This window comes from Ziziphus jujuba, chromosome 1 (genome assembly GCF_031755915.1).
Source record: "Ziziphus jujuba cultivar Dongzao chromosome 1, ASM3175591v1".
In the NCBI taxonomy this organism is placed as follows: Eukaryota; Viridiplantae; Streptophyta; class Magnoliopsida; order Rosales; family Rhamnaceae; genus Ziziphus; species Ziziphus jujuba.
The window spans coordinates 5397479-5421343 of record NC_083379.1 but is presented as its reverse complement, the minus strand read 5'-3'; the positions used below and the strand labels follow the sequence as shown (position 1 = coordinate 5421343).

General features: G+C 33.0%; 2 protein-coding genes across 7 annotated transcripts; both read right to left on the bottom strand.

Moving 5' to 3' along the window:
• Positions 1 to 100: 100 nt before the first annotated feature.
• LOC107412415 (protein STICHEL-like 3) lies at positions 101 to 8240 on the bottom strand. The gene is made up of 7 exons (XM_048477830.2): positions 7881 to 8240; positions 4984 to 7418; positions 4036 to 4255; positions 3180 to 3731; positions 1640 to 2219; positions 922 to 985; positions 101 to 453 (listed from the first exon to the last, which is right to left on the bottom strand). Exons 2-7 carry the CDS (start codon positions 7057 to 7059, stop codon positions 361 to 363), a joined length of 3585 nt encoding a protein of 1194 aa, XP_048333787.2. The 5' UTR covers positions 7060 to 7418; positions 7881 to 8240; the 3' UTR covers positions 101 to 360.
• Positions 8241 to 18130: 9890 nt separating this feature from the next.
• LOC107412445 (uncharacterized) lies at positions 18131 to 21830 on the bottom strand. 6 transcript variants are annotated; one of them, XM_060812319.1, is made up of 6 exons: positions 21371 to 21830; positions 21189 to 21213; positions 19755 to 19877; positions 18745 to 18894; positions 18552 to 18655; positions 18131 to 18422 (listed from the first exon to the last, which is right to left on the bottom strand). In XM_060812319.1, exons 1-5 carry the CDS (start codon positions 21371 to 21373, stop codon positions 18591 to 18593), a joined length of 366 nt encoding a protein of 121 aa, XP_060668302.1. In that variant the 5' UTR covers positions 21374 to 21830; the 3' UTR covers positions 18131 to 18422; positions 18552 to 18590. The 6 variants fall into 6 exon arrangements, with proteins under 6 accessions (XP_060668302.1, XP_060668306.1, XP_048321432.2 ...); XM_060812323.1 differs by having other exon boundaries at positions 18745 to 18864; positions 21371 to 21828; XM_048465475.2 differs by lacking the exon at positions 21189 to 21213 and having other exon boundaries at positions 21371 to 21828.
• Positions 21831 to 23865: the final 2035 nt, after the last annotated feature.

Sequence of the window (23865 nt, the reverse complement as noted above, 5' to 3'; positions counted from 1 at the left end):
AATTACAAACTTATAAATGACCAACTGACGTGTTTTGATAAAATCCCAACCGAGCTTCTTGTGCTAATGCCTAACCATCAAAAATTTGATAAACACAAAGGACCATAATAACTTAGGCATTAAAGCAACATGTAATTGTAGATTGCTAAAAATTGACATGAATTGATAAGTGCCTAACAATGTGTATGCTTTTTTCCTACATTTTTCTCTTCAAAATACAACTGAATCACTTTTTATTCAATAAATTGGATTTGAAAGATAAATTTAACCTAGTTAGCTGCAGGAAAATGGCTAAATACAAGTAATACAAGACGAGGTTGTACAAACCCTTCAATGCTAACCAAAATTTTTTTTCACATATTACCTTGGAGATTTGGTTGAGAGACATTTTCCACAGGAAACAATCTTCAGCAGTGAACGTGGTTTTCTTGTCCTAATTTTCAAACGTGAAAGCTGTCGAAGAACACATTCATAAGTAAAAGCTTCAAATGGATCACGACAAAACAGTTCAAACATAATTGTTGAGAATTTTACAGTAAAATACTCAACTTAGAATTAAAATCAAAATCACGTTGATGACAGCAATGAGTTGGCATTTAAAGACTATTATGAACCTTATTATATCTTTACCCTTTTGAAAAAAAAAAAAAAGGTCATTTTTTAACAGGATAATAAACCTAGTTTAACAAAAGAGTAAAGTATGGGCCAAACTTGGACGGGATTGGGCCTAAACCTTACCCAACAATAGACTTTGGCATAAAACCCAACCTGAAGCTGAGACGGAAAATCAAGCTCCGGCCTAGATCTATACTGGATTATTGGCCAGAGCCCAATATCCTTGCCTGATCCCATCCATGGCTTTTTGAAACCATATAAAATAGCTGATTGTGTAAGAACATAGTAAAGTCTATCATATATTACCTTCCTACGAGTTACTCTAGATGCTTTCCAGCAAAGCAAGCTTCTGGATCGAGGTTCTAGTCTCCTGTACATAAATTAGAGCTACATCAAATTTAAATGAACAAACGAGCACCAGAATATTATGGTATATTGAAGGAGCCTACATCATTTTACAACCATTTAATAGGAAGACATTAATCAAATTCCTACAAAGATGCTACATATCCCCTACCATATTATGTTCACTACAGTCTGATCAATATCAGAAGATACTGAACACAATATTACGATCATTATTTCATTAGCATCAGACCAAGTGAACTTCAAATTAATAATGAATTTATAAAATCATGCAAAATAAGAAAATGGGGGTCCTTTACAAGCTCTAGTTCAAAAGGGGCTACATACTGCAAAGTTTACTTATAGCTTATGTTAGAAAGATAAAATTTGTTCAACCTCCTGCCCATAAATCATCTACACATAAATAAGGAAACATCTATATATTATTATGTGGCAGATTTATCTCCTTTGTGAGGATTTTGCAATGTCACTTCTTTTACAACTGAATTTAACTGATCTAATCCTTAACCCCAGAAAGTTCAGTCAACTGGTACTTCAATTCAATTAATATACACTCTCTTTCAACTTGAAATTGTGATTGCTTCCCTTGCTCCCTCATTGAAAGAGGGAAAAAAAAAAAAAAAAAAAAAGGGAAGTTTAAGGGTGTGAAAAAACTTACAAATTCTCTTGTTCAAGCTTTTCCGCAATAGAAACTGCTTTGCGTTTTGACCATCCACTACGTTGTGAACATCCTTCTGCCTGTTGAATTACATGTGCAAGTGACACTTTACTTCTGACAAGGCTCTGAGACCGACTTTGTCCCCCAAATTTCTGCTTTTCTTGTATCAAAGCTGAGGCTGATTTCTTATGTGAAGCTGCTGCTTCTCCCGTCTGTCCATCTTTTAAACTTTGCGTACCGGATTCTTCATGGTTATCATGGTCCTTACTCTTTGTTTCCCTAGGAGAAGCTTCTATTTCAACAATTTCACTTTTACCCATTTCTTTGGTATTGGAGTGCAACAAATGGGCTTGACTGCTGACCCCATTTGTATCTCTAATCTGAGATGAACCGTCCTTAGAAGCTGGTAACATAAGAGGCACATGTACCCCTGGTTTTGAATCTTTTCTTGAATCACATCTAATTTCAATCGTCACGGAGGACCCAAGAACTAACTCAAATGCCTGTAATATATGCTCTCTAAATTTCTCTGCAGTAGATTTGGTCAGTGGTGAAGTAAAAATCAGCTGCACGGTAGGAGCTGCAACCAAGAACAAGTAAATTGGATAAACAATCAGACATGAGAAAATAAGCGAATGCATAGGGATGGGACTTAACCATAACAAATATGGAAAGGAGCATATGTGAAAGAAAAGCGCAACGTGGAGAACTGTGGTTATCCAGCATAAATCCACTTGTTGAAAACATAACTTCCAGTTTACATATTATTTTGAATATAAGCCTAAATAGAATATAAAAGTGGTAGCATGACTTACACTAAAGTGGCAAAACGAGGTAAAGTAATAATTACCATCATTTTTATGAGGCGATTTTGCAAGTTCTTTGCAAGAGTTGATGTGGCATCAACATTGATTTCGTGGATTCAAATTATACTATTTCATAAAGACAAGTAGTAATAGCTATACTTTTTTCTTTTTTTCTTTTTTTCTTTTTTTCTGGTTCTTTTGATAAGTCACACAACATATACGGAGAAAAGAAACTTTGGTGAATGTACCATTGGGAAGTACAATGTTATTTGACCAGGTAACTAGGAGTTACAAGGAGGGCAACATGGGTATTTTAAAAAGATAGGAACTGTTATTCTCATTTCCCATGCAGGGCAAATTTCAAGTATATGGGAAAATCCTTTGGGTAGAAGCAAGCACGAGTTGCGTTCTGTGCTTGAGTGACCAAGGGCAACTTTAGGCAAGGGACACACACAAGATTCATATATTATATATGTATATTTTTAAAAAAAAACTAAAGTTAAAGAAATAAGAGAGAAATATGAATATCTTGGTCGGTAATTAATTCAAGATTATTTTTCTTTATTTTTTGGGAAAAAACAAATAGAACATCTTTTCTTTTGACAAGTAGCATGGCAATTAAAAATCTAATTGAGCCCAAAAACATATTCAAGCTTCCACTTGGTTTTGGCTTATAAATTTAACATAAAAATATATATGTACTATTTGTGTATACTTAAAAATGTTAGGCTTACCTGCACCAAAACTGACAGAGATCAGCTTCCCTTCTTGGTACAAAAATTCTTTAATACCATTGTATTGAATTTTCTCAAGCACCTCCAACCAAATTTCTTCAATTCCTTTACGGACCTTTCCAGAAACCTGCCTCCCACCTGCCTTAATCATTCCAGCTGAGCGTGCAGATATCTGTGGAGGAGCCATTCCAGCACTTGAAGTAGAATGTCTTTTCCGATCTGAATTACTTCCTTTCAACATATTATTGCTATGAAAATCAGAAGCTCCAGCTTGTCTACCATTTCTTGACAAGCCTCTTGAATTATTAGGCATTTGAGCTTGCTCACCACCTTTCCTAACGTCTCTTCCACCCATACCATTTAACACTGATGGACTGTGATTAAAACTAGTGTCTGCAGAAGAACTGGGCAACATATACTGTTGATCAGGAGCAAGTTGCAGCAATGCAGCAGTTAGCCATGTTAGCTTGTCATTTGAAGTTCTCAATTGTTTTTCAGCTTCAGATAAAGTTTTCAGAGCTTGACGCAGTTTTTCCATGTCTTCTTTGGACACTGTAACAGATATTTGGAATTAGCAGATGTCTAAAAAATAATGAAAAATGACATGAATTTAGAGATAAGTAAGCTTAATGATCCAAGTAAATTTGGAAAATAGCATATAACCAAAACTGGTTGTTCAAATACTCTTAAAAAATGAGATGTAGAGAAGGCAATAATTTAGATAAGTAGCATCATTACAGAAATCCAGATATCTGGATCTTGAAAGATAATTTCAAAATTATTACTATAATTATCAGAACTTGCTTAAATGGCAGAAACAGTTAAGTATTCTATCATTGAAAATGTTTTGACTCACATGGTTGGTGCCGAAAGAACTTCCTTCTAGGCCTTTCTCTAGTATAATCATAGCTACCAGCAAGTATATCTGTAATTACTGTAGCAAGTTGGGACATCAAAGCTAATGGCTCAACACCAGTTTCCATTATTACTCTCAAATTCTTTACAGTGTTAGCTGTGTCTGCAGATAATGCTAAATCAAGAAGATCTACCAATTTCTCATCTGAGATAAGCCCAACCTGGAAAATCAGACTTAAGATCTTCAGTGAAGTTCACACTTAGAGACAAGAAGAGTAAATCAGGGCTGTCTCTAGAGTTGTCAAGCAGGAATTATTGCTTACTAATCACACACACTTAACATATACATGAAATAGAGCAACATTAGAAGTACTAATGAAAGGGAATAATTAAATCACCACTCCAAATTGCAGCAATTGATAGCAAGTGCAATATGACTGGCAAACAATTCCCCATCATAAATCCGAGCCCAACTAACCTCCCAGAAAAAGCAATAATAGAGAAGAACTAACATTGCTGTAACTAGTGAACAGGAAAAATAAGTAGAAAAAATGAAAATGTACAAAAGTCCCTTGTGTGTGCAAAAACTATGCAATAAATTGTAATAAGTAACACTCGTCAAAGGATGAATCAAATTACAGAATAATAAAGACATAAACCATAATGAATATATAATAGCTTTGGTCACAAAAGAATCACTTATTGCTGCAAGATAAGAAGAAAATTTAAAGCATCATATTAAGCAAGTAACATCGACAAATTACCAGCAATAGAAACAGATGACACAACATCCCTGACTAGGGGACTCGATTGCTAAATCTTTTTAATCAGCTCTTTTTTGTTCTTTTCTTTTTTTTTTTTTTTTTTGGTGGCAATCTAGTATTGAAAAAATAAGATTATAGTAAAAAGGACATAAGTTTGAGAACCAGTGAAACAAGAAAGAACATACCAATTCCTGAACCAGTGGAACAGAAATTCTCTGGCCAAGCAAACTTAGTTGCTCAAGAGTCATCTCAGCATCCCTCAAAGAGCCATCTGATCTTGATGCAATAAGTCTCAGTGCATCCTTATCAATTTCTAAATCTTCTTTTGTTGCAATCCGCTGCAAAGTGTTGATTATATCTGCATCCTTCAGCTTAGGGAAAAAGAATTTCTGGCACCTAGATATGATTATGTGAGGCAAAACATCAAGACTTGAGCAGACAAGGACAAAAACCACACGCCTGGGCGCTCGATCAATGACCTTGGATATAGCACTCCAGCATTCAGGGTATAAAGTATCACAGTCATCAAAGATGAACACTCTGTACTGTGATGGCAACTGGGAAATAATCATGTTGTCAAGCAGGTCCATAATGCTCTCAAAATCAAAATTACTTACAGGACCAACTTCCCTTATATTTCTACTCTTTCCCATGTCATGTGCAATGCAAGAATTGCAAAACCCACAAGGTTTAGGGTGTTCCGTTGACTGGCAATTCAAAGCTCTAGCAAATACACGAGCACAGGAGGTTTTCCCTGTTCCATGAGGACCGAAAAAAACATAGAGCAATCCAACTTTCTTCTTCATGACAGCATTTGAAAGAGCTTGGGCAACCAAAGTCTGCCCTACCAGATCTCTGAAGGTTCTTGGCATGTACTTTTGTGTCAAATTTTGGTGCCGACTGCGGCAGCGCCTTCTCATCTTGTGTTGTTCACCAGATCTAGCTTCAGAAGCAAGGTCAGAATCAATATCATGCTTAAATAAATTATCAGCATAAATACCAAGTTCCCCAGAATAGTCATGCACCCAACCAGCATTTCCAGTACTTTCCTGTGATCCAGATGCATCAACTAGCAGAGGCAGTGCCTCAGCATCAGATTTAGAAGATGAGCTTGTGTTCTCGGATGCCACAGGCATGTCAGATATATCTCTCCCCTGGGAAGCTGGACCACCTTTTTTTAACCTTGGATCAGAAAGCCCACAAGACAGACTCCTTCCCGCAATGTCAAGGAATGTTTTACCTCTATGATGAATTCTTGACCAATTCCAAGGAATCCCACAACCATTTCTAGGAGCCCTTGTTACATTTTGCTCGTCAAAGTCATCCTCTCCCTCTTCCATGTGATATCTTGAGTGTGCCGAACCTTGAGCTAAAGTGTTAGATGCCACGGACAATTCGTTCTGGGCATTTTTATCTCTGGAAGCTACAGAAGCCCGGCTTCTTCTTGTACTTCGGAATTTCCGCCGCTTTACCCTATTTAATCCACTGCAGTAGCCACGAATGCTGGCTTCTGGTTCCTCAACACTTCTCTCCTGTCGAGGTTGTCTTCCACGTAGATGGATATTTGAAGATGCTACATCATCACTATCCATCCGAACATCGTTCAACTGCTCAGATAGGGTCTTAAGCTGACCAGCTTGGATATTTTTGCCTTTTTGTTTACTCTTCCTACTTCTTGATTCAGAATTCCCTGAAAAAACATCATGGTTCGATTCATTGAAATCATGATCTATTAGAGGCTTCTCATTGCTACCCAAAATGTCAGTTCTATTACTCCTCCGGCTAGACTGATCTCTCCTAGTTCTTCTACCATCCCTGACTCCACTCTTGTTGCTATGCTCACTGAATGTTGCGGCCCCATCATTGCCACCACAAACCTCACCAGGAGCAACTTTTGATGTAGTAAAACTTGCTAAAGGTGGAGACCCTCCTGACAATCTCTTACCTTCCCTTTGACGCTCAATGCCTATTGACCGTCTCCCCTCCTGAACCAAGTCATTATTTTCACCTTTCTTAGGAAGCAGATCAACAATGGAAGGGGAATGCCATGAGGGAGGACTCGCAGAAGGGTCCCTTAGAGATCGTGTCCTCTGAAGGACAATAAGGTCCCTCATAAGCAACCTATCAGCTAATATGGGGCTTTGCTTATGCATGTGGTTCTTCAAGTGAATGCAATTTGTCAAATGGATATGATTGCGTAGATGATCACTAATATCACCATTTGCATCCTTTAGAATCCTATCTCGAACCGCCCTGGTCATGATCAGAACATCAATGTGTCCAATAACAGAATCTCTTGTGAAATAAGGAAACAAACCAAAATGTATCGCATCTTTTATTCCAAAAGCGATCCTAAATCTTTGAAATTATGGTATTAAAAATGCATGAAATGACCTCAGAGCCCACCAATTTTATCCCATTAAATGTCTGCAAGGCCCAGCACAATGCCAAACTTAAAGTAATCAAAGATCCCCCATCAAACAACGAAGGATCCTTTTCAAATTATGAGATCCCATTCCGGTAAAAAGGCCACAAACTGGAGTAATTTCCTCCACTTTCTACGTAAACCACTCCAAATAAATGATTTACCACTCAAAAGGCAATAAACCCAGCATCGACACTATAATAGAAAAACAGTAATTCCGTCAGCCCATGTTACCAAACAAAAGATACAAAAAGAACTAAGCTTTAAAAGCATTAAACTCGAATGCCAAACCATTAGAAGCAGCATTATTCAAAGCACGCAAATTGAGTACAATGCACAAGACTATCAGGACAAACCCAACTCCAAACCCGCTGAGATTGAACATTCAAAACACAACACAACGAACAAAAGGAACTGAAAAGCCAAAAGACCCATATTTTCTAATCTCAAAAGGAAGCGAAAATCGTTAGCCCTTTGCTTTAAAACACAGAAAGACAGGTTTTTTAACAGTATAGAATGGAATTAAGAAAAGCTGGGATAGAAAGAAAATGAAGTAACATAACATCCAAAAGGAGCAGAGAAAAAAAAAAAAAAAAAAAAAGATGAAGAGAAAAAAATAAAAGAGGAAAAAAGCAAGAAAAGAAACACTCCAATCACCTGAAAATCAGAAAAGCAAAATGACCCGTTTCGATCATGAAGTCCCAGATCCCAAACCGAGCTTCACATGCACTTCACGGAACCTCTTTTGGAAGAAAACGATGCTCCAAACTCAGAGAGAGAGAGTTACAGCAAGAGCAGAGTAGAGAGAAAAGAGAAGGGAAAGGGAGAGAATATGTAAGAAGAAAGAGAAAAAGGTTTGGGGTGAGATCCGTTGCAGACAGACTCACAGTCACAGACCAGACCACCTCTGAAAACAGAGGACACATTGCCAATAAAGGCGGTGTGTCCGTTTGTTTGAGCATGCAAATACATCTCCCTTTTTTCTTTATTTTTTATTATTCTTTTTCAAAATTTTTTTATTCTTTTCCTCTTTGTCTTCAATATTTATATCTGTTTGTCCAAAAAGAAAATCTAAAATTGATACACCGATTTTTATTTTTTTATTTTTTTTCCTCTTTTTTGAAATTGGTGGGGGCCAACTGCAACAGTTCCGTCCCGTTGAAATTGCCGGTTTTTTTGTCTGGTTTTGTTGAATTTCTTTGGAGACCTTCCCTAAAACGGAAACACTTTGTTTTCTTTTCCATTAAATTTTCTCTACCAGAGGCACATGTGACTGGTTTTGAATTATGATTTTTTAAAGAAATTAGTCACCGTTTTATTAGAGTGATTAACTGATTTGGAGATGTTAATAAGTTTTAGAAAAAGATTAAAAAAAAAAAGTTATAGTGTTAGATTAGCAACTTGTGGGGGGGGGGGGGGGGGAAGAAAACCATTGTTTTCTGTTTTAACCTTTAAATCTTTAATATTAAACATTATATGGAAGGATTTTTGGAGTAATATTAGTCAAATATTTTGTTTTTTTTTTAATCATAAATATTTTGGTTAAAAGTACTATAAATAATGTGTCTAATAATGAAAAACGTTATATGTAATGTCATAACAGCGACCGGATGTGTCCATACAAAAAAAGGACAAAATATATAGATGCTGAATCTACTTGAAGAAAGAGAAATTCTTGATATCGTCCACTTAAAATGCGATCCAATGGTTTTATAAATTGAAATTTGCACTCAATTTGGAGGATATGAAAATTTTAAAATACTACTCAAGTACGTGTTGGACCTTCAATTCAAAAAGAAAAAAAACAAAAAACGGTGTGTGTTAGCTCATATTATTAATTAGTGTAGTTTATATATATGAAAGCGAAAGGAGAAGCAAAGTCAAAGAATATTTTATTTTATTATTCACCAAAAAAAAAATTATATTATATTATATTTTATTTTATATTTCTACAAAATTTTGACTAATGGAACGATAAATTAGAAGTTTCTAAATTGTTTTATGTTACTATTGCATAATTTGCATTAATCTTTCTTTTTGGTTCTCACAGCTGTGAATCTTTGAAAACATATAACTTTCAATGTTACCCAAAATTTGTTAGAATTGCATTTTTCCTTGACTGCCTAGTTTTTTTTTGGTAAACTTTTTGCACTCTAATTGTTCAACAAACTATAAATTTGTTTCTTAACATTCGAATTACTTATATTTTTTTTCCACATGATGAATTATATATACATATACATATATATATACATATACATATATATATATATATATAAATTTACAATTGAATCTTATGCACACACACACACACACACATATATATATATATATATTGTTAGTATTAGAATACATAATCTAATACAAAATTTACAATTGAATCTTATGCACCAATGCGTTGAATAAATTTTCTAATTAGCATTACAATAAAAGGGGTAGCTACACAAGCAACAACATATACATATATGCCTTCGATACGGCTATAGCTTTTTAATGTTTTTAAATCTTAATATATGTTGTCTTGAAAGGTGGTCAGTACTCAGTGAATTTGGTTTGGGCATTAAGTTTTCAATAAATCACTCAATACCAAAATTTGAGTGTAATTTATTTATATAAAAAGTTGAGTCTAATTTTTTGAAAAAAATTAAATAAAATGATATTTAAGGACAACTATCAATTATTTGGTCACCAAATGTGGAGAAGGATACATGAAAGTCTCTAAAGCAAGCTGCAGCAAGAAAAAACCTAGTAAACAGCCAAAAAAGAATAATGACGTTTTTTGCACCAGAATCTTTTGAATGACCTTAGTTGAGTACACATGGAAATGATGTGAAATTTGGGAAACTAATGACCACCCTTCAATAATTTACAAGCCTTAATGATGTCTCTGTAAAAAAGTTTGAAATATACTACTATCTTCTATGCCATCGATCTCATATGTACCTCTTATCAATAAAAGGAATATATTGAGTTGTTCAACATTTTTTCGATTTATGAGCAGTGAAAGTTTTTAAAAAAGATGCAGAATTGTTAGTTCACTCACTTTAACTATTAACTATTATGGTAAACCAGATCGAATTAGAAAATTAAAGTAACATATTTCAATTTCTTTTCGTCCTTTATTAACATTTGGAAGAAACTTTGTTATTGTACTGTATGTATAATTAATATCTTCCATTAATTAGCTAAGTTCCTGTCAAGCCACATTAGGCATTGAAAATAGCAGGTGGGGTAGGTGGAACATACATTCAAATTACTACTAATATTTCCTTTGGTTATAAATTAAGCAGGGAAATAAGGCCCATAACCAAATAATTAATACCGATTAACCTTCTTAATTTTATATTTTTACAAGGTTGACTCATTAAACAAACCAAATCAAAACGCCCTCAACTCCTCCAAATATATAAATATATAAATTAAAAGCAAAGACGGTCCAATTAAATTAAATCCAGTGTGAGTGTGTGAGATGGGGCTGTATATGGTCCCCCAACTGGGTATAGCCAGCATTGGCCTTTTTGAAATACATGAAATGGACACAAGTTAAAGCTTAGAAATAGAAAAAGGATATCTCTCAGAGTCCTCGTAGACCAATTATCACTCTTTAACATGACTCCTCTGCAGTGTCACTGTCACGTGAGCTATTGTAGTCAATTAATTTGAGTGATGACTGTTGCTTAATGATGGATGTTTCTGATTCTTCCTTCTTCTTCCTAGTGAATAGGATCCGTTTTCAATTTAATCAATTCGGGAAACTATCTGCTACTTCCCATTTCCCTGTGCATCAATACAGCTACCAATCACCACTGTGAATTTGGTTGGAGTTCAAAACATCTAATAAATATTATCAGCAAAAAATTTAGCAAAACATCTAGTAATTCCACAAATTATACTAAATAAGGATTTGATGATTTTTATTATTTTGGATAGAAGATCCCAACTCAAAACTCCTATACAAGAAAACAATAGGTTTTACCAATGAATTGTTTCTTTCAACTACAATATTTGTGCAAAGATATAGTAAACTATTCATCTCCACTTTGATTTTTGATTAGTAACCACATTATTAAAGTGTTATCGTATCATCTTCTATGTAGGATGACATTCCGTAAGGATTGATTTGATACTGGAGAATATAGGACGTGACCATTTTCTTTTTATATGTTATCATTGAAGGCTTATGAGGCCAAAAAGGAAAAATATATTTAAAAAAAGAAGAAGGTGGATAGGATTCTCTGTCTCTGATCATAGTCATTGCTAATTACAAAAGGAATCTCCAATGCAATTCTCTACCCTACTCTCGAAACGTCAAAATCTTTAAGTATTGTGGGTGATTATATTAAATGAGTTCAGTGAATCTAATCTCTCTATGAGAGTTTTTCTACTTGTAATTAGTAAATTACTAGAAGATAGATAATATTTAGGTAACATATAATTTAACAAGCTAATATATATCAAATGCATGCCTTATGCTACCATAAACTAATTATATTCCTAACACTATGTATTGTATTTTAATCATATTATATATATTTATATAATTGAGATTGCTATGTTTGAGAAACTAGCTGGTGTTTTTACCAAATGCTGCAATGCTTGGGTCTTTGGATTCTCGGATTTAAATGTTATATACGAGAGAGAGAGAGAGAGAGAGAGAGAGAGAGAGAGAGAGAGAAGAGTAATAATAAAAAGTAAGGCGTAGGAGACATGAGACATGTGTAGATGAAGAAGGGTAGCGGGAAAAAAGACATAGGAAAGCACATGTGGAGCCATACACAGAATTTAGCCCGCAAAAAAACTAAAGGGTCCCCCATCCCATACCCCATTAATCTCTCTCGATGTATAGAATCCAACACTCCCTCCATTCCATTGTGTAAACTATACGGCTATACCCACTGAGATTGTGCCTGCGGGACCATAAACTTCTGAAATTCCATCCACCAAAGTACTACAAATATAAATTACACAAAATTACATGTATAAATTATTCTACCCTATCCATTCTATAGTTAGATATTCATCTCATGTTATACTGTTTCATATTCATCTTATTATTTCTTAATTGACTCTATTTCTAGAACCAAACTTAATTTCATCATACCCTTGAATTTTCAACTCTTTCTCTTCGAGTAGCTAGATCATGAAGAAAGTAAAACAGAAGGGAAACAGTGAAATTCCAAAGTCTCGTCTATATATGTACTTGAATTGATGGGAGATTAATTAATAGATATAAAGGCAGGCCAAGGATAGGATTTAGGCAGAAGAAGGTCTATACATATACATATATATATATATATATATATATATTTGTATATATAGGGGGACCCCCTGTTGGAGAAGTTGGTTTACTTCGCATATATTTTGGCTCTTCTGATGGCTACTAAGATAGTCTGCCGCCGTGGGGACCAAATGAAATCTTTTACTATATCACGTTTTCTCATTCAAATCAAAACATGCAATGTCGACCATCTTACCCAACCTAACCTAACCTGACCTAACACTATATAACTTGATTGGATTTTTAACAATTTCATTAACATTGAAACTGCTTCTGTTCTATATATATATATATATATATATTTTGATTCCTCCAAGATTGTGCAGATCAAATCACAAAGCTTCTTGGCTCCACAACATTGTTTCCTGCTTTGCAGGATGCTCTAAAATTTGTGACAGCCCTTTTTATTCCGAATCTTGGAGTCAGGAGCAGGTTGATTCATATTAATAGAGGAAATAAACAGACATCCTCAAGTTTAACAAAAATTTTATTCTAGTTTTTTAATCATTTATCTTTTGAACCCTTTCTTTTTCTATTGCTTCTAAGTTTCTTTATTTTTTTAGGTATATTAAAAAAAAAATAAAGGTATAATATTTGAAGACAGACACCCTAATTTCAAGTTCAAATTTTTCTACCTTCATTAAAAAAAATTAAAAATTTGATGCTTTTTTTGTTGGTCTTGAAGCATTAATATGACCTATATATCATATGATAATTAAATTGATTACTACTAAAAAAAAATTAATCTTCTAACTTAAAATTTTAATATTAAAAATAAATATCACTAAATAATAATTGTCATATTAACTTTATCTTGGTAATAATGATAAATGGTAAAATTCTGTCAAATAAAAACCGAGTTAAAATGGCAGAATAGAGAGGGGGAAAAAATGAGAAGTAACGCGTGGCTCCTCAATTGAGAATATAATGTCATAAATAGAGATGTGTGTTATCATTTTCAGATGTGTAAAGATGTAGACGTGAAATTTATTGGTATATATAACAAGAGATGGGTGGGTCTTGCCGAATAAAAGCAAACACCAACAAACCATTACTCTTTTTTCTCTTCAATTTATGTATGCACCTTACAAGTGGAAACAAAATTCTATACTTTTTTAACCACGTTAATTTTAATTATATTTTTTGATAAAAAACATCACTTTTAAATATATAATATTTTACGTTTGAATTATGGATAATTTTTTGTATGGGACAACATGTACCGTTTTAAGAAAGATATGCATTGAAATGAAAATACAAGAATACTATTAAATGTATATTTATATATATATATATATATATAGAACAATTCTATTACATGAATGTTTGTATTTTTTATTATGTAGATATCCATAAAAAATAATAATTTTTGAAAAAATTATTATTTTTTATTATAATATTAACAATATTTCTTAAAAAACCACTTACTTGGCAAATGTCCATATGATAAAAAAAGATAAAATGTGTATATGTATTACCACATTGCTTGCCTGCTTTGCATGGTTGTAACTTGTAATTGATTTGCCTTTTAATAAAAGTTCCGTTTTAGTATGTAAAGTACCATAATTGCTTGTCAAATGAATTTAACTTTTTTTTTTTCCACAATACTTGCTCCTAATCTTAATCGATATATAAGATTGATCTTATAATTAATTTGTATTATTAGTCCATGTATTTGTTTTAATTGATTTATAATTAATTTAAATTGTCTTTACCTCATTACCAAAAAATACAAGTATTCCCACATTAATTACCAAAAGAAAAAGAACAACAACATAACAATAAGAGAAAGTATTGTTTTATTGGTTCTAACTATTCTATTTTGCTTGATGTGTTGTTTTAAGTTACCTTCAGATTAGCTTGATGATGGCGAAATTTTCGTGGAGTAACTCTAATGAAAGGCGAAGTATGCATTGGTGCAGATTGGAATCGCTTTGTCAATCAAAGTCAAATGTTGGTTTAGGCTTTTGCCTTTCTCCATCAATTTAACCAAGCTTTATTGCCAAGGAGGGGTGGAAACTGAGGGATTTTTATGATTTGTTAAAGGACAAGATGTTTGGTTCTATATATAGATGATTTATGATCCCTAGCTCTATCTTTTTATCTGATTTTTATCTTGATAGATTCAGTTTTATTTTATGGGCTTTATGGAATCATCGTAATGCACGCATGAATGGTCATCCTCGCAAGTTCCCAACGCAATTTCTCGATGGCGTTGCTCGGTTTCTTGTGGAGTTCCGTGAAGTGCATGCCAATGTTTCAGTTCCTAGTCCTAGTGGAGCTGTTTCAAGTTGGAACCCAGCAGATTAAAATTAATGTTGACGGAGCTTTTCAAGTTGATGGCCTTCAGTCTGGAGTGGGAGCTGTTATTCTCGATGATAAGGGCGAATTTTTGGGTGCTTTGGCCAAACCAATTCCAAAACAAATTTCGGCTCTTGCGACTGAATTTGATGGCCATTTATGAAGCATGTATCTTTGCTGCAGATTGTGGTTTTGATTCAGGAATTATAGAATCGGATTCCAAGCAGGCAGTTGAGATGCTGTTGAATAATGACATCTACTTGGTCCAAGGGTGCTTTGTTATTGATTTGGTTAGGGATACTTTCCATAATTGTTCTTTTCATTGTGTGTTTTCCCACAGGGAAACCAACATGGTCGCTCATACTTTAGCTGGTTATGCGACTCATTGTACTGATTGTGTTGTGTGACTCGAGGATGGTCCGGATTGGACACAACCTCACCTTGATTTTGATGTATCCTGCCTTCAGTTCTAATGCAAAGTTATTCTTTGACTTCAAAAAAAAAAAAAAAAAAAATCTATTTTTGCTTTGCCATACGAATAAATATATTAAGATGATTAATTATTTTAGATGCCAAAACTATCAGTACAAAGCCTGTACAAATAGGCATATCTATTTTTGATTGGTAAAGAAAAAAAGTGTTTACTAATAGTATTATAAGCATTAGATTTTCTAAGGTAATAATAAAATTTGTTAAGATTTAATCCATAATTTTTGAATCTATTGATGTAATAATTGAATAACTTTTTTCTGTTAAGTTATTATCTTTGATTATAATACAAATGGACATACATAATTTTAATGAAAGAGAATGGAAATAACATACTCAACCACTTTGATGTACAGAATAGTATATGCTATCAAATTTTCCTCTCTTAGTGTATTTTTACTTGTATTTCTTTTTTTAATTATTATTTATTTTTTATTAAATATTATGCTCTAAAGGGTAAGTGGTTTTTTTTATCTATATTGTTTAGGTACCGAAGAGAGAGAGAAAAAAAAAAAAAAGTTAGATGGAAGCTATATTAATGGCTATGACCGAATGCTTCTGAATATATAATAGCAGAAAATGATGGGAGGTAGTTTAATTGTAAGCTTAAACATTGTTTCAATCTTTTCAGCCAAAAAAAAAAAACATTGTTTCAATCTTTATGTAAAATAATGTTCTTATCTGATAATTTATGATGACATGATGGATGGAAACCACCCCTCTCGCCAAAAAGATATTCTTAAATTCCCTAGTACAAAATTACAAAGAGAAAGTACTTTTTTTGCTTAAATACAAAGAGAAAGTACTTGGTAATTAGAAAATGATGCAAAAAAATATTGTGAACATTTTTACTGTTTTGCTTTTCAAGAGGGGAAACATTTTGTTTTTGGCGGGAATATATTTCAAGAGAGCTACATTGCTATTACACAAACAGTTTTAACTAATGCACTCATAACTTAATTGATGTCGTTACTTTACTTAAAGGTGGGCAGCTGAGGAATTCAAAACTCCTTACCAAAACTATTTGCCTTTTTTCTTTTTTTTTTGGTTTCTACATGTGAATAGGTGACTTATGCAATTTCTATATTCATGGGGTTGTGGTTGAACATAGTGGTTCACATGCAATCCTAGCTAGAGAGGTTGATCAAAGTAGATGTATCCAAAAAACAAAATTGTAATATTAATTGTCAATCCAAAGCAGTTGAAACCCAACATGAACTCCATGTTGCTTTTTCACTTGATGATGGATATAAAACCCCAGTGGAGATCACATCTTTCTAAAGGGAAGGTATGTAGTTCTTTTGGTTGATAACACTACTTTCCCCGTGAAGACAAAATGCAAGAAAAGGGAGTTTTGAGAAATTATATATATATATATATATATATAAAAGAAGAAAAGAAAAGAAAAAAGATACCAAAGAATCTTCAAATTGTCATAGAAAAGAAACAAGATGATGATTAAGGTCCTACCCCTTTTCGTTTTCGACTAAATCTTTGACTGCTACTTTAAGGAATCAAAGCACATTATAGCTATGCGCTAATAATTATATTTAAAGTAACAAAATCAACCTGATAGTGGAAACTCAATTTGTTTTTTTTTTTTTGGGCAAAATGATAGTGGAAACTCTTAATTGTTACTTGTCATAGTGAAATCTAGATATTGAACTTTTAAAAAGCATATGATTAGGGTATACCCTCTTGCTCATAAAAGATTTTTCCTTCTCACGAGGGCATTTGAAAGGCTAAAAAAACAAGTAAGGAACATCATGATAGAACAAGTGCAAAATTGTCTTTTGCATTGAATATCAGAAAATTAATTGCAGATGGTGTGCCCAAATCCTTGATTACCGTTTTCTTTTTATTTCTTATTCAAGCATATAAATAAATCCTATGCAGCTGACTTTGTTAGATTCCTAAACCTTTTTACATATATTTTTTTTCCACTTTTTTTTTTTCCAAGCATTTTAATGTGGGGGCGTGGAGGGCATCATTTTTATTCATTGGAAAAGCTTCTTTTTGTCTAGTTCCTGTGGGACAACAATATGGTTATGTGTTCCAAAGTGTAAATCTTTTTTGCTTTTAGAGGGTGATGCAATCTATAATCTCCAATCTCCAATCTCCAATGTTGAGAAAGCAGTTCAGTTCCTCTGCATTTGTTTCTACTAGTGATTAGTTAATCGCGTTCAAACGTGCACTTTTGCGGCGGCTTGCGCACTCCTTTCCTATACCTACACCTACCTCATATAGAGTTGCCCAAGCGGCCAAGTTCAATGCAGCCCCAACCTCATTTTTTTAAAAAAAAAATTAATTAATTAATTCTTTGCTAGGTAAATTAATATTCTTAATAAATATAGCCTAATCTCCACCTAAGCCAACTTTGGAATACAAATTTTACTATATACATTTGCAAGTTGTGAGGAAGTGTATTGTAAAATGTCGGATAGGAGTTAGTCTCTTTGTTTTTCCTCTTTTTTAGCCCTCTTCTATCGGTGGGCTTATAAGGGCAATTTTAGGGGAAGAATATGGTCTTGTTTTCACATCAATATTGTATCCATAGCTAATTTTTGGCATAAGGACTTCCATTTGATGTTTAGTTTTGATTTATAGTTACTCAAGTCACATTGCACGTTGGCTCTAATAACCGTTATGCAGGATATTTTTAATTTTATTATAATTTTTGGATGGAATTCTAGTTGAGAAAGTTAAACCAACCAAATGAGCCCAATCCAAGTGTGGTAAACCTGGGCCAGTTTTTGAAAACTTCGTCGCAAAGGCCTTTCCTCACGGCCAGCTTTAGTACTGGGCACCGAACTCGTAGGATAGATGGATACCCAAAAAATAACAAATGAAATCTTATTTAGGACTAATTATATATATATATATATATATATATTTAGAGCACAAGTACTTGACCAAAGAAAGAAGATTATAAATGTTGCTTCATTCAGCTTAAAGCCAGCTTCCTACTACTGTATACATCCTATTTTACCTTCACATTTTTCAATATTCAATGTGGATTTTACTGTAAATTTTCTTTCCCTTAGAATCAGAACCTTATCCACATTCCTGAAACTGAGAACTTGTTGCCACACCATGCCAAGATTTGTTAGGAGTTGATGCACCAATTTTACCTTTTAAAGAACAAAAAGAGAAAGTGAGGACATAAGAAAGAAGAAACAAAACTATATCAATTTCAATTCCCCATTCATTTGTCAAGAATGAGAACAATAAAGAATAATGGAAAAATATAGAAGATTTACAGTTTTGAATGGAGCAGTGTACCATATACATAACCTACATCAATTGTCCTTAATCAAATTGGTTGGCTCACTTAGCACATACTTGGGTAGTTCATACTTCGCACCTGCAAATCAACAGAATCAAAGAAAATTCTAATATTAAGAGAAATAAAACAAGTGGGAGCAGTTAGGAGAAAAAGAAAAGGTGAGGCACCTCTCTCATCATAACATATTGTCAAGTCAGCACCTTGAACAATCACACCGGCACTGTCTACAATTGTTTGTCCAAATTTTATATCAGCTTCTGCAGCAGCTCGAAGTGCATCCCATATCTCTGATATATTGCTTATTATGTCATCAGAAACTAATATTGCAGTAACCCAGAAACATTGCATACCACTACCAAGTTATTTGATAGTGTTATGACATATGACAGGCGCAATAATATGCAGAAACTTTAGATATCGAAAGTCCTTTTCTTAGGATTGGATGCAACTTGTCCCAGATAAAAAACTTTATAGATAATAATAAAACAATTAACAAAAAACCAGACTAACTTTCACAAATATAAATAAACAAACTGGTATGCTGTGTTGGATACTTTAATAATTACAGAGTTTTAAGTAATAGCCCTACTTCTTCTTTTTTTTTTTTTTTTTTATTTCTTTGGTACTAGTAATAGCCCTAACACTTGATGAAAATAAATGCATACTATAACAAGAATACATTTCAAATAACAGTTTTTATCCCTTTTTTTTGGGAATAAAATTGATGAGAGCTAATGCGAACCATGATTAAAGGGGACCTTTCTTGGTTTAGGAGATAATAATGGAGATGCGTTTAAATCCTACCTTAAATTAGTGCTATCTACTCTGCCCATGGTCCTATATTTTTCTAGGGAAATAAAGCATATGACAGGATTGATTTCAGTCTACCCTCATATTCATAAACCTGGAATAGCATATCCCATCTCATTACTACAAGGAAAGATAGGATTGGGCAATCCCGCTGGTTCTGGAGCTTACCTTGTTATTGTGAAAAGGGGAATGGGCATTTTTTTATAGAGAGAGAGTAAGGGAGGTTACTTGTCAAAGGTGAAGATTTAGCACCACTTTTCAAAAGAATGAAAGACAATACTAGAATATAGATAAATGCAACCTAGAGAGGAATATTTCATAAATCATGAAATATTTATCATTGTGGAAGTGGACTACAGAAAAGTACCTTTCTGGCCACCATAGTAAGGAGCAGTGTCCCAAAACTCATCTCGCATCTGCATCAGTTGTGTCCTCGTAATCGGTTCTGAATGCTTCCAAGGTTTAGGCTTTTTGATGTTCTTAGAGTTCTCTACAAGCAGACAAAAAGTAATAGCACTCCATCAAAAGAAACTGACACATCAAGGAATGAAGCGGTCAATCTCATGACAGAAATGTGGCACACTATGTCAGAAGGATGTTCAACAATAAATTGAATTCCATACATGTTGACACAAGCTTCTGAGAAAGCACAAAATTTAAAACCATCCGATTAGGATGCTGCAGAATATGGCAGAGGACAGATCTCTGTCCACCACATTCCATTAGCATACAAAACCTTAAACTAATTGTGTACATTATAAGTATGAATTCATTATAAAAACTCTTCGACATTAAGCTTGTGCTACAATTCTACAATTTTAAGTACGCTGCATTATTAATTGGGTATATTTATATTCATTTAGGAAATATTTGAAAAGTACCTAACATAAGCCAGAGAGTAACTCTCCGCATTTATAGTAGCACAGTATAATGTGCAGCGTTAAAGAACCTTTCGCTTTTTATGTTATATTATGTCAAAATTTTGATCGCTGGTCCCTCCCCCCGGGCAGAACCTGCAATTGAGTCTTCTATAAAAGCATGGGCCGTTGGTCAAAACCAAGTGTTCAAGTTTCAGATCGTAGTGGGTGCCTTTGTAGTTTGGGCATTATACAGGTCACAATTCAGTGGCATCCTGTATGTAGAGAATGAAGAGGTTTGATTTTCTGCTGTCTGAGAAACTGTTCTAGATTTTCAGAGGAATTAACACTCCTGCTCAAGCTTTCAAGTTTCAACAACTAATTTATTTTTCTTGATCAAGAGGGATAAAAATAATATGTTCATTACTCTTATTGCACCTTCCAGAACATGATTAAACTAATTTTTATTACACTCACGCAAAAAAGTGACCATATAATAACAATAATGATCTTTTTTTTCTTTTCTTTTTCTTTTTTTTCTAACAGGTCGTGTTTCTAACATAAGCAAGTTTTAGAATACAGATGACCATATATATAGTGGCTACACGCACTTGTTCCAGGAACAACAATTTCTTGAGTACTATCATTCTACCAAATCCTCTTTAGCATCCCCAAATTTGTGAAGTCATATGAACAAATTGGTTTATTTAAGGGTAATTATGATATGAGATGTATTGCAACTTCTCCTCCGATTACCATCATGATCATGGTGAACATAAGGAATAAGATCCATAAACACGTAAATAACAGAGCTAAATTAAACAGCAAGAATCTACCTAGAAGAACTTTGATTACCACCTCATGCGGACAATCACAAGGAAATTATGAAAACCAATAGAAAATTGAAAAAAATAAAATAAAATAAATCTTTAATAGAACCATACCTTTCCACTGTTTGAGCAGCATATACTAAGAAAAATAAATAAACAAGGAATTTCAACAAACAATTATGCAATCCAAGGACAAGCCATTATAGCCTAATATATATATATATTAAAAAAAAAAAAAAAAAAAAAGACTGCCACAAATGAAAAAAAGAAACCCGAAAAAAAAAAAAAATCATTACCATCTGCGTTGCTCAGAGAGGATCCGCCACAACCCATCTTTAGCAAAGTTCGACAATCACACAGTAATAAACAAATAAGAGAAGCAGAGATTCAACTGCTTAGAATGAACCCAATCTCGAGCAAAAAAGCAAACAGACAAAAATTCTATTTCCGGGCGGGAATTTGGTTTTCCGGGAACTGGCAAAAAACGGCAGAAGATTTGAATAAAAAAGAAAAACAGAAGGGTACGGTAAGAGAAAGCTTGGAAACTTGTATACAACAATGGGTTTTGTTGTTGTTTTTCGTTTAATCTGTTAAAGCTTTGCTTGGACGTCTAAACGACAGCGCTTAAGCTGCTTTCCCTCCCATTAATTTCCACCACCACCTCATCCTCCTCCTCCTCTGTGCAGGAAAATCAAGAAGAAGAGAGAGAGAGAGGTGAATGAAAGTCCTTCTTTCTTGTCACAATCAATTCTTTCTTATGTAATATACAATATACCTTTCAGCGCTTGGAGGATGGGTCCATGGGTCTCTCTCTCTCTCTCTCTCTCTCTCTCTCTCTCTCTCTTATCCTCCAATTATTTTTTTCTTCATTATATTTCCACGTCAGCAACAAAATTAGTAAAGTTTTTTATTTTTATTTTTTATATTTTACTGGTTTCAGAGAATAACATAACAAAGTTTTGTTATATTTTTTTTCCTCCATTAAAAAAATTGGTTTGTCAATTAAGGTCAGAATTTATTTTGATTAATTTATTTCATCTATTGTCATAACAAAAAACTAATAATTAATAATTCTAATATAAATTTTAAAAAATTTTGATTATGATACTTGACCTTCAACTACATGCTGAGCCAACGAAATGTGGCTCATTCATGCTTTGACACATTCATTTCAACAATATGCATTGCTTTCATTATTACGTATCCTGCCTATTTGTTTGTTTGTTTGTTTTTTTTGGTTTGGTTCTAATATGATTTAAATAAAACTTTATAACATAATATATCACAAACTAGTTCCCCAAAAAATTATTTGTTGAAAAACAAAATGCAGCGTGAAAAGATTAGATCTTTGTAAAAGAAAATTAATAAATCAATGCAGATAAGAAAATGAAATTTAGTAGCTAAAATTGGAGTACAATTTATTAATGACTGATCAATGTTGGTTTAATTCCATTGCATGATTTTGCATCCAATAATTGGGACCTTAAAGAAAGTTACTGTGTTCCCCACCATCAAATTACTAATATGGATTTTTTTTATTTTTTTATTTATTTTTTTGTGGGGGGGGGGGGGTGGCGGGGAGGGTGGGAAGCATGTGCAAAAAAAGTTTTTCTTTTTCTTACATGGCTATTATGAGTGAGAAAAATGGTGGGCATATTTTTCTGATTTTCTCCATGCCCTTGTTTATGATAATTGAGTGAAATGAGAATCCATTTTATTCCATTAAGATTTTGTTGAACAATATAAAATCCTTTTAAGACATAATTGCTTTGAGTAAGGTATTATTCCCCCACCTTACCACTTTCTAAAGATATTTTGTGGTTTTTAGGATAAGACAAAAAAAGATTATAATATAAATAACATTATAGGCAAATTTATCTCCAACTCTTCTATTGTAAGTCTCTATTAAAATAATCTAAAAGCAAAATCATTGTACTTTAACAAAGATCCGGAGTTAGATTATTGGAACTTTTCTAACATTTTTTTTTTTTTTGGGTGAATATGGAACTCTTCTAACATAATTGTTAATATATATATTTTTAATATATATATATATATATATATATCTATGTTCACTTTATATTCATTCTTTAATTATTGATTTTGTGCCATATCATTGATTTAGTACACGAAGTTTAAAATATGATGGCTCAGATTAGTTACGTATGATAAATCTATTATGATACTTATTTTGTTTTTAAAATCGTTAACACTCTTACATTCCTATCTAAACAATTCTCCTCTTCTAAGTTTATTTTTATTTTTACTTTTGAAAAGTCTCTTCTAAGTTAATTAACATGACCAATGTTTCCTAATAAACTCTTAAATCAATGAGCACCAAAATATAATTATGCAAATTTATTATTATACATTGTGAAACAGGATGAAAAGTCTAGGAATGATAATTTACCTCATCCCTCAATCGCGTGGAAGATTTACCTTAACAAAACAAAGAATTCCGAATTAAATGGAGAATTATGGTGTACACCGGGCAAAAACTCATGCCCTAAAGTCGAGGTTGGAGTAAGGATGGGATTATATTCCCTCTTTGTGTATATATATATATATATATAAAATTAATAAAACATATATATATATATATTTATACATAAATATAATTGCATTAATAAATATGAATACCTTTTAAATATGTAACGTTATTAAAAATATATTATTATTATTATTATCATTATAATTATTATTTATAATAGGGAAACAAGCTATCCCACCCCGATTTTAAAAAGAAAAATAAAATAAAATAAAATACAAGGATAGAATTAAATTTTGGGGC